General features: G+C 47.8%; 1 protein-coding gene across 1 annotated transcript in view; it reads left to right on the top strand.

The window, feature by feature from the left end:
- Window positions 1–10,732, top strand: part of LOC149356166 (uncharacterized) — a 48,051-nt gene extending 37,319 nt beyond the window's left edge. Inside the window, exon 8 of the mRNA XM_089576267.1 lies at window positions 10,510–10,732. Coding sequence (XP_089432393.1) covers window positions 10,510–10,732 — 223 coding nt within the window. The remainder of the gene's footprint in view (window positions 1–10,509) is intronic.
- Window positions 10,733–12,206: the final 1,474 nt, after the last annotated feature.

Raw genomic sequence — 12,206 nt, 5'->3', positions numbered from 1 at the left:
GCTCCTTCACTCCGCGCGATAGCTTATCCCACTACGGGACCACAAGGACACTAATCTTGACGCATGTGAATCTCCTGCGGCAGCGCCGCGCGCGGCAATAGGCGGAGTGTAAGCTTCACAAAGAATCGCTTACGTTCGCCTCTGTGTTCTTTTCGATTCGGGCGCCAAGGTCACCAGCGGCGCGCCTAAAACGGCAGCTAAAAGCACTTCTAGCTTAATATGCAGAGTTCGAACGGCGGAGTAGCATTGCCAGATGCTTACGACAGGCGGAAATAGCTACCAGTTCGGAAATCTCCCATCAGAACGAGCCCGCAGCCATGGCACGCCCTGCACGCCCAACCAGCAATGACGACGCGGGAGCGGTACCGGCGGCGACTGCCCGAACTGCTCCTCGCTTGTGCCGAGCTACGGCGGCAGTGGTGGCGACGACTACGACGTTTGGTCGCCAGTTCGCGCCAAACGACACAGGCGGAGGAAGCTGGGTCCTTGCCTGCACACAGGGATAAAGAGAACGTCAAAGTAACGCCATAGTAAGCAGAAGAAGGAACGCCGTAATAAAGAGAAAAAAAAGGCTATTGCTAGCCTGGCCAATTTTGGCTTTAAATCTTGATATTAAATCCAGACTGTTGATAATAGATGCAGAATGCAACAGCGAACTGGTGCTTGGATCAAGTATCGCCTTACCCATATGCAGCGTGATATTGCACATATCAAGTTTGACATAGCGGTACTTGACTAATTGCCATCAAACACTATTATATTGTTCCGTGACGCTGCTGTAAACTTTTTTTAACGAATGAATGAGTGGAATTATGCCTTCTTTAGACGAACGACGGGACAATGGTTAAAAATGGAGAGAGTGGAGAAGAAGCGGTAAAGCTACATTTGCAGTGTCGAAGAGGGTTCTTGCACAAACGAAATTACATTTGGAATGCCCAGCACCGCCGGCAATTATTCTTGGCTATAGAGTAGTCTTGTATATAGACTGCATGAGAGCTAAAATTTAGAACTAAATTGCCTCTAGCGCGGCCATTGATGTGGACCTGCATCGTGGGCCTTAGCGGAGCAAACCTATCAACCTCAATTGATCGCCCTTAAGGATTCCGAAGTTTCGAGCTTTTTTACTAATACATCTCTAACGTAGAAAAAAAATGGCACATTACGTACTGCTCGCTATTACATTTCCTTTAGCGTAAATAGCAGCACGGAGCGGCGGAGGAAATCAGACGATTTGTACCTGGCCTGGACAAACAAACTTCCTTTCCCGCAGCTGCGCAGGCTTCCACAAGGCGCCGTTCGTGCACAGTAAACTAAAGGCTATGTCACTGAATTCGGAAATTACGGCTCACAGAGGTCGCTGTTGAACCTAAGGACAATATTTGGCCCTCCTTCCGCAGTGTTGACTGTTGCGCACTCTACAGGGTGAACAGACACACCCTCGGTACATCCTTACGCCGAGCCCTCTCCACACAAGACCTCTCTGCCAAGCTCTCGTCCCGTACCGTATCTGGTGTGGGCTGAGCTCTCGTTCAAAGACCGCCCTCCCCACCTCCTGTTCCCACCCTCTTCCCTCGTTCCGAGCAATGAACCCCGCAGAGGACAGCAGAAGAGAAAGCCCGAATCCTCTTGCTAACGAAGCGACCAAAGTGGTCAGCATAGTGTGCGGGAAGTATATTTTCACACTTTCGGAGCTTCGGAGCAGAAAAGCTCATTCTTCGTTTCCTTAAAGGGAAGCTGAAGAGATTTTAGAATTCATTAATATGCTCACGTATGGATGTGGGAACCTTAAAAATCATGCGGGTGAAATTTTTTTGCAGATTAATCACTTAGGAGCGACTTTATCGCCGTTTAAAATTGCGCGGTAGCTCCGCCCCCCGCTGTCCGCCGAGCGCTGCTGATGACACTGACGATGCGAGCCGAAACCGGAAACCGTGGGGTGGTGACGTAAACATTGGTGTTCCGTTGCCTCGCAGCCTCCGCGACCGTGCTTGTTTCTGCGTGCATGCCATCGTAAGCTGCTTCGATCTGCCCAATCTGCCATGTGTTCCTGTATTTGTGCGTTTTTATGTTTGTGGTGACGTACAGAAACGTGTGCAGCATCGAGTGAAGCGGTGGGCCCATCATGCCGGCATTCTGCGCAGCCTTCGGCTGCACTAACACCAGCGGCCGCGACGATGTGGTCTTTCATTATTTCCCGCAAAATAAGAAGCTTTCCGCGAGGTGGGTCGCTGCTGTGAAGCGAAGGGATTTCAAGCCGTCATAGGCAACAGTGCTATGCTCTGACCACTTTCGTGATGAAGACTATTACCAGAGCCTGCCGATAATTCGTTCATTGGGCCTGTCAACAAAGTCAGCTCGACTGAAACCCGGCGCAGTACAGTCTGTCTTCGCGCACAGGAGCTCGTCACCGCCACCGAGGCCAGCTTTCGCGAAAAGGAGGAAGCTCGAGGTAAGAATTTGTGTATTAACTCTATTAGAATTTGACTGCGCGAACCGGTGTTCTGTGTAGTGTATGGCGCGTAATTTCGTGGATGCAAGACTTTCGGTAGTAATGAGATGAACGGCGCTGGAATGAGAACGTCAGGACGGCAGCAAACTGCAGCTTACAAAATAAGTGCTTAGCTTTTATGCTTGCAGGCATGCATCATGCATCTCGTACAGCATTACCCATATCAGAGCTCGGCCGTAAATTTTTTGACTGAATAAAAATCTTAAACTGCTACTAATACTGCAAGAGCCGGAGCGACGCGAAGTGCGCCTCACAACCGGAGACTGCGCACCGCGCGTGACCAGAGAACTTCGTTTGGTAAGCGAGCACGTGAAAGACGTTATATGCAGACTCTTTACTCAATTATGTTGGAGCTCAGACATTCGTAGCCCTCAGTGGCGAGAACATAGGGAGTAATACGCGGCACATTTTTCTTCGGGCTCGGAGCGCCGAGAAAACTCTTTGCAGATGTTTCTGGTATACGGGCGCGCGGCGTTTCGTTTTCAATTTGGTTTCGCCTGGGGCCTGGCTGATAGCCGCCTCGTCAGCGCCCAATGTGCGCAGTCACGGCGCTTGCAGTCTGGCCCCAAAGCGTACACTTTTTTTTTTTTGAGCGATCCACGTCGAACGCGCCCGCTGGCGCTGCGTTAGCGCGTGAAGTTGCCTGTCAGGGTGTAAGTTTTTAAAGAGATCTTTTTTGCTTGGCTATAGTATTTGCAGGAGGTGCTCCAAATCTGCAAATACAACATAATATGAAAATATAAATTTAATTAAGATATGCAGTTTAGTGAGCTAATGGAAGCCTTCTGCCTATTACTGGCGCCTGCCATATCCCCCAATAGAGCCCCAGGGATAAAATTAATACAAGGTTAGTTACCCATTTTTTAAAATAAATTTTGGACCTTCTAAAGAAACACCTGGTATATAATGAATGATCTCACTTTGCACGGAGCTCGCAAATAAAAAAAATGGTTTATGAAATAAACCAGAAGATTTTACTCATACTGAAGCACACATTTGTTCTGTTTGCAACAATAGCATCATATGGCTTATGCCTTTCAGGTTCTTGCCGAACTGCTGCAAGATCAAGACTGCACACCAGACGATAGCGCAAATCAAGAGTGCATGGAAAATGACATCACACCTGGAGGCTGCACACCAGACAGTCAAGAATGCACACCAAACAGCAATACAAATCAGGACTGTGCAACAAGTCGTATGCCACTGGCAGATGCTGCTGAGGACTCTGCATCAAACTTTTCTAAAAGTGATGACAAGGCTGACAAGTCTGTTCAAGTTCTGATGCAGCCAATACCAGTAAAGTGTTCTGCCAGGAATACATTTATAATAACACATGTAGTCGTAAAAAATTGCCGAGTGCAGCATGTCTTCATACATTAATAAAAATATTATATAATTGTGCGCCACGTGTGCTACAGTAGCCTTGCGATTCGGCCTGCTCGGTTGCAGCAGGAGGCCGTGGAGTTAGTGAAAAAAAGTCACTTGTCGCTTGATCTGAGAACAGCACGATAAAAGAGGCCGCAAACGGATGGAGATACTCCTACAAGGGCTTGAAGTATGAAGCCACTCGCCTAAACAAGGATTTCAATTTACTGCCAGATCCCATCTTGACACGGAGAACGGAAGGCGCACGTTTGTCACCTCGACGAGTTCTGCCGCAAAGCGCCGCGAACTTCTGTTTTACGCGTGTGTTATGAACCGAGCCGGCACGCAGCGACCATGAGGCGGTGCCAGCATAAAATTTGCGCGCAAAAAAGAGCCTGATAACTTCTTGCGCATGTCAGTGGTCTGTGTGGATTACAAGCAGATTTGCGGCAGCACCGACAAGCGGCAAGACAATGCCGACAATCGCATCCCGCTTACATTGCATTAGGGAAATTTCGTGGAGCAGTGCTATACTACATTTGCTCGCTTCAAAATTAATTTATTGTATCTCTGAATGAAGTTTGGCTACAAAAGTATGCTTACGAAAGGACATTTCCAACACGTGGAGATGCTGACACTTCGCTTTCGTTCAAGCAAAAAGCACCGCTTGCGACAGCATCGTTGCTTCCTTGGAGCGGTTTGCTCTTTGCGATTGGTTCGTACATGTAGGGGATGACGCCAAGACCCTCCTGGTAATCTCCGATGTGTTTCTTCTTTATATAGGCATCAAACCAACAGCCCCGAACCACCGCGCGCCGCGCTTCACGTAATACATCGGCGGAGACCGAGCCGGGCTCACCGAGCCAACGCCAGTGTTCACGTCACGAGGCGCCCAACCAATCACAGGCGGCAACGAGGCGCGGGAGCTGGCCCAAGGCTGCTGCTGCACTTTTTGCCAAAATAAAATAGGTTTGCGCTTTCCTCTGCCTAATTTCGATGAGAAATTCGAATTCCGAGGGTGGAAAACTGTAAAGTGCATCTCTTCACTCAATTTTTTTGGGAAACCTTTCAGCATCCATTTAAAGCGTACATCTGTACTTCACTGTCAAAGCTAAGAATGTTGAAGCTTTTCCTCGAAAGTTCGACTCGATTTCGACCGATTTTGTGAATGCGCAAAACAAGTGTTGAATAGTGCGAATAATTATGATTTTTCTGAAATTATGACGCATGATTAGATTCTCCGCAGTGGTTGACTGGTTATGCCGTTTTCCTACTGAGCGGGACGTGCGCGTCAGCCATCAGCTTAAACTAGTCGCTAAAAAGATCCCTTCATGGCGAATTGTGTGAACGTATCAGGTGTTGCAGGAAAGATGACAGTAATTTTTAAAAACAGGGTTTTTGAGGTAATGAGAAGCTGGTTGAGGCATAGTAATATCAGTGTTGGCGGATGTAAAAAACAGGCGAGTCATGTTAACTAGCTAGTAAACTTTTCAAATAAATTCTGATAGTTAATTTTTTAACGATTGCTGATAGGCAGCCGCTTGCAATTGGTGGTTTGTAGCCGGCCGTTAGCAATAACCATAACAGCTTTCAAAATTTTGAAAACGTGATTGCCCTCTCGCTGCACTTTCACAACAGTCTTCAGTCGTTTTGCGCTAACAGGGTCGGTGCGCCCACAACGTCAAAGAAGTTTCTCAGTTTTGAGCGAAGAGTTTGAAACTGGCGTCTTGGTCGATGTGAACGTCAACCCACAGGCCAGCGTGAGAGAAATCGGCGATGCATTGGGATGCAGTTTCTCTTCAGTTTGAAGAGTTCCCAGTAAGCACATGTATCCGTAATTGTACGCCTGCACCAAGCACTGGGAGGGTCTGATTTTCAGCGCCGGCTCGATTTATACAACTGGTGCCTAATCAAATGCAAGGAGAGCCCTGTATTTTTAGACGACATGATGTAGACTGATGAAGCGCACTTCTTCAGAGATTCCACGGCAAATCTACACAACGCCCATTATTGATCGGCCGCCAACCCACATTGGGTACGAGGATAAAGACATCAGGTTCGGTGGTTCGCAAATGTATGGTGCAGGATATTTCAAGGAAGCATTATAGGTCCCTACTTTATTGACGGGAATCTCACCGCCAGGATCTACACCGAGCGCATCTTAAATGATGTGGTCATGAACGTCGCCTCAGAACTTCCGCTTAACGTGCTGAAGTTGATGTGGTTTCACCGTGACGGGGCTCCACTAAAATCATTCTCTCGTGCTGTGGACGTTTTGGACACGAACTTTCGCACGCAGTGGATTGGGCGCGGTAGACCGACTGCCTGGCCTCCGAGGTCACCAGACTTATCCCCCCTGGACTTTTTTCTCAGAAGATAAGTGAAGAATAAGCTTTATACGACACAGCCCTCCAGCCTTGATGACCTGAAGCATAGAATTACGGTGGCCTTGACAAGCGTTCCGCAGGACATGATTGAGCGCTCTGTCTGCGCGATGAAAGATCGTTTTTTGCTGGCATTGCCATGGGAGCAAAGCTTTTCGAGCTCGTGATGTAATGCTCTTGTATTGTACAGGGGCGATCGAAAGTAATGCGAACAAAGCACAGCCAAGGCGCTTCGTTATTCGTATTTCTTTTCATCGTGCTTTTACTTCGGCCGTAGCAGATATACGCGAGATTATTCCGTGATGCATTTTAGAACACCTCTAAGATGTTTTTCTTACAACCCAGGTAAAAGCGCCATGAAAAGAAATTCGAACCGCGGAGAGCGTAGGCGTCGCGTTGTTCGCCTTTCTTTCCATCGCGATAATACACACAGCGTAATTGCTGACTGAGACGCACAATATTTTTTTCTTCCATACGCGCAAATTTTCTTCCGTGTAATATATAGGGTTTTACAGAAGATTTTTATTCTTCATGGTTGCAACGTCGAAAATGTCGGACACCGTTTTTAAAGGCTCAAGGTTAATTTAGTCCGCTTGAGCGTCATTACAGTCTGTCTGAATGTCACTAACATATGTTATTGCACTTCAGCCTTGTAAAGGTGACCTACGTAGCTTGGAAACAGAATCCATAGACTCATGTCGGCATACAGTTAGGTCCTGCGTCTTCTTTTCTTTTTATTTGACAAAAGATCGCTTGGAAAAAGACATCAGCGCAGAAGAATTATACGTGTCTTTTGCTGACTCACGTTTTGTTGAATACGAACGAGTGACTGCCTTCATAATTCTAATGTAAAAGCAATTAACCCTCCCCATGTCCTTACATACACATGGTATTATTGTGAACGCTACAGCTGTTAAGCAATCTTGGCGGAGGCTTTAACAAATTTCAAAGCCTTTGAAAAACTAATAAAAAACAGAAAGAATAAATGGGAAAGAAGAGCGAAGGCAACGAATGGCAGGTGGCGCAAGAGGAACCTTTCGAGCAAAAGATATTATCAAACCATCAATTTTCTACCAGTAAAAAACGGAACGTTGCGTGAAATGAAAAAAATATGCAGCTAATTTACTGCGTTTAAAGTGACAGCGCAAGAAAAAGAACCGATGAGCACGCATTTCTTGCCTCAATATTACCTGCACTTCAAAAATGTAAAAATAAAATAAGGACAGTACGCGGGAAACTTCATTTCACATCTGCCGGAAAAACAAGAAATTCACCTGCTGGTGCTTTCCTAGCAAAAAGGTCGGTGACGCCAGTTCATGCTCTTGGTATGTTGGAAGGGGCAGGATAAAACTGATAGAGAGATAAACATCGCAAGATGCAAACAGTTAAGCACCCTAAGTACTCCAAGCCGCAAGCCGTGCATTCAGGCCAAGAAACTCGTTCGCCAAATGCAGCAGCCAGTGACTCAGTTTCGCTTAGAAAGCAAGGCAGCAGGAGAACGGCAGTACACAGTAAGCCAAGTGACAGCTCCCATGAGTGACGCGAGCTTGTGGGTGCGGCTGTGCGCCCGCATCGGCCACGAGGTTTCGATTTCACGCGCCGCCAAGACGAAGAATATCTCGCCGTGTAGCGAAAATCACATTTGCATTTTCGAAAGTCTAAAAACGGATATGGTTATTACTAATGACCGGCTACAAATCACTAATTGCAAGCGATTGCCTGTCTGTAATAGTTAAAAAGTTAACTATCAGATATCAAAATTTAGTTAAAAACTTTACTAGTTAACATGATTCGCCTGTTTTTTGACGTCCGCCAGCACTGAAAATACTATTCCGCAAAAAGCTTCACTCTGCCTCAAGAACCATATTTTTAAACTTACTGATCACATTCCCTGAAACACCTGGTATACCTTGACGTGCAGAAAGTCAAGGTATCTGTGGAGTAGCTAAGCGCACAAAAATCCAGGCGGCATTTACACACGGTGAGAACCATCGTGCCACCAGTATAAGAATAATTTTCAGTAAAGTTTAACACAGGACGATGGAAGTCTCCCTCTCAGGATAACAGTTGGCATGTGAGGTCATTTCAGTCGTGGCGGTGTCCTGAGTTTGGTGATGTCTGGCATTATGCTTCCAGGTACCTGTATCGAGGCTCGCTGACTGGAATAATTTTTTTTCTTTGAAATTTTCGGAGAAAAAAATGACGTCTATATATGTACGTCAAGCGCTTCAAGCGCAAGATGACCACACCGTTTTGGTGGCTGGAGACACGGTGGACGGCAGCGCCAGGCCGGGAGATGGGCCGCAAAGGCGCTGCTCACCGCGTTGCGCGCCTCTGTGGAACTCGTGCTTGATGTGAGTGGGCGTCACCAGTGCCGAGTGCTCCGTGTGCGCTGCTGCAGTGGATGAGAGGGGCAAAGGGACGCTCCACAGTGGGCTGCGGTCCAGACGAGGACGGCGTCCTACGGGGGGCGGTCCATCGGCAGCTTCTGCGAGATCACTGTAGGCAGGCTCCGTCGTCAGCGTCCTCGTCTCCATAGACGCCATATCTGGAACCTTGAACGGAGGAACCAGCAGTCGGAAAGTGCAACTGTGAGAAATAATTTCGATATTTCTTCTTCTCGACGGTGCGTCTAGGAGGGCAAAACAGCCCACGAGGTAGGACCATGAGCGGGTCTAGTTGCTTCTGCTTCGTCTATTCGGCTGGCACGTGCTCCTGAAATAGAAATCCGCGTTGAGAGGTTAGTAAAATCAGGTAGATTCGAAAGCCTTGTGGCGAAACAGGAAAAATCAAAGGAAGGGTCCTGGCTGAAGAGGGAAATCGTGAACAGATGTAAAATGAGAAAATACACGCAAAGCACATGGTCGATCACAAAAAAAAAAAAAACCATCCAGAAATCACAATCTTTGAATCTACTTCTTTATACACCAAGATTTCAGGCTTTTTATGTGGCGGACCGTCTGGCATCGCTGATATTCCACTTAAGAATCGAACGACTGTAACGAGCAACGCACTATCGAGGGCATTCTTAACATGTGCAAGGTGCGATTGGAATGGTGTCTCATGAGAGACCGTAGCGCTGATTACATGAACACTATCAAGAACTCGTGCCACAACATAACAAGGGTTTACTCGAAAAGGACTACACGTCATTCGGAACTGCACGGGGGAACTAAGCGGCCTGGTGTTTATCTCACGCTATAGGAAAATGAATAACAGCGCTAACGAATAGAGATTCAGCTGGCTGTTCAGCAAAAAGGTTCCTTTTGAAGCTTTTACTACTGCTTTAATAAAAGGTTATTCATAAGCATAAGCTATATGCGAAATAATTTTAATGGCTTTGGTATGTTTCGAAGAATGAAGTGCTAAAATGTGGATTTCGTTCAGAGCTGCGATTAGTCAAAGGAGAAACAAAGCACCTATCATGCCGTCTCTCTTTGCTGACTTGCTGCTTTTCTAAAACTGTATCCAATCATGAGACTGAAAGCACATGCACCGAATATTAGTTATTATTTTTATCGCTAGCAACCAAGAGCATGTTTCCAGGCGTGATGGTTGTCGTGGCCGATCGCAGCCAATCGACGTTTTTTCAGTAATGTTCTGCGCATCCGCCAAGCTTCCTGATCCGCCACTATTGCCGACCATGTCAGACGGAAAAAGACGCTGTACGCTGTATATGTTCTTCCAAGAAAGTGCTTAGGGTCCCTCGCAGAAGCGAGGAGGCGTGGTCAGTTTCGCCAGCGTGGATGAAAGGATCAGTGCAGTGGGGGAGCGTGTGCCCACTGATGACTCGCGCCTGCCTGCTCTGGCTAGGCGAAGCCAGCTCAGCTCGTAATTGCTGTCCTCAAAATCACCCCGCGCCCCCGCTTTCGGGAGAGGGCCATCTTCGAGAGGGAGGGGCGGCGGTGAAGACTGCATACTTTGCAGCGTCTTCCCGCAGAGGGAACAGTACTGGTTTAAAGTGAGTAAAAAAAATAGTGTAAGTTTTCTCAAAGAGACCAACGGCCTCAACGTGGGTGTTAGCAGATTGTATTGTTAGTCCATGCGTCTTCAGATAGCATAAATTGTGAAGATGCACCCTTTTTACCACCCTTTTTTTTTAGAGTGCGAACGCGGATGGCTGCGAGCACTACGAAGGCATAGGAGAAGGACTGTGGTAGGTCCCCGCTCCGTACCGTCGTGTGACCCCTGTGCAGAGCCAGATCACCGCGGGCGACTCAATCAGCGAAGCGTCCCTGCCGATGATTTTAGCGGGAGATTCACCAGGGCCTGGGAGGTGGCCCTGGAGGAGGTTCGGGGAACCAAGCTCCGTGCCCCGCCACCGAGGGGTGTGAGGCGCCCCCGTCGAATGCCGCCCAAACGCCCGGAAGCTGGACCAGACACCATTCCTCTGGGAACTCCGGACGAAGGCACCGAACTGGCTGGACTACCCCTGGAAGAGCGTCTGGACCGTCAGATTAACTTCGAACCTTGACGCCGCTGATGTGAAAGGACTCGCCCACACTGGGGTTGCGCGACTACAAGGACGCAACCTGAAGACTCAAGAGAGCTATACGGATAGATCAAGAGCACTTGCAAAAAGGGAACAAGCGCTCAAAGCCCGCGACATGGCCTTCAAGGCGACGTACGGACTTCCTACTCTGACCCAAGAGGCTGCCCTGGACATGCAGAAGTGGGGTGAACTGGGCGGCTTAAATAAATTACTATCCTTCGTTCGTGTGCGATTCCTCTTGCAGTGTTTTTCTTTGACAGGCTTGTATTCTAAAGACATAGCGATGTAATCGGCGGACAGAAAATAATTGCACAGAAAGGCCCGTCGTTGCCACCCGGTCCAACCGAAAATCAACATAACCTGTACTGGGAATGAAGAGTTCTAGCACGGTGGTGTGGCGAATATGCTGACCACGGTAACAACAACAAATGCGGCTAGGCAAGCACGCAGCATTAGCAACTACGACCCATTACCGTATAGCACGTTACGGCAACCCGGCTGTGCTATATCTCGCAGTTGTCTCGTCACAGACTCGGAAGACAAGACAGTTACCGAGCGCAGCATGCGGCAATTTTGTTCTCCTCTTCTTTTTTCGCCGCCACGGTGGCTCAGTGGTTACCGTGCTCGGCTGCTGACCTGAAAGACGCGGGCGCGATCCCGGCTGCGGTGGTTGAATTTCTTTGGAGGAGAAATTCTAGAGGCCCGTGTACTGTACGATGTCAATGCACGTTAAAGAACCCCAGGTGGTCGAAATTTCCGGAGCCCTCCACTACGGCGTCTCTCATAGCCTTAGTCGCTTTGGGGCGTTAAACCCCATAAACCAATCATAAACCAAACAACCAATCTTCTTTTTTCGTCTTAACTGGTGCGCTGCTCTCTATACGCCAGCCATTACGACGCATTTTTCATTCCTAACGAGCTTTTTTGGTGGTACGCCCGCACCGGTAAAGAAACAGTGCGGAGGCATTTGATTCCTAAAGAAATTTAGGCGGGCTGAACAGCTCGAAAAGAGCGTAAACCAGCCGGTTGACATTTTTTTTATTGAATACCAGTTTTTGCAGTGGATCGCCGTCCTCACACCATAAATGTTATTTCCCCCTACTACTTTAACATTTTGCGCCTAGTAACAGTTAACTGGCATCAGCGCTTTCGCTCATATTCGGATTACCACGAAGCAAACGACCGGTCACTATATGCGGCGAATTATTAAAGATAAGAGCTTTTTTTTCTCTTTCCAGATTTGTGTTCACATCGCCTACTCCGAGAGATGTTGCTGTGACAGAAACTTGGGAAAACACAAAAATGTGTGCGGGTGTCAGAAAAGTAAATAAACACGACGCCAATTATGATTGGATATAATTGTGCTGCAGGAATAAAGATGGAAGTTTATGAATCTGTGAGAAACAACCCGGGAACATTTCGTGCGTTGCCTGATAAAAGAGTAGCTCCCGTAAGG

This window comes from Amblyomma mixtum, chromosome 3 (genome assembly GCF_055824585.1).
Source record: "Amblyomma mixtum isolate Tamu chromosome 3, ASM5582458v1, whole genome shotgun sequence".
Taxonomy (NCBI): domain Eukaryota; kingdom Metazoa; phylum Arthropoda; class Arachnida; order Ixodida; family Ixodidae; genus Amblyomma; species Amblyomma mixtum.
This window is presented reverse-complemented; position numbering and strand designations above follow the sequence as displayed.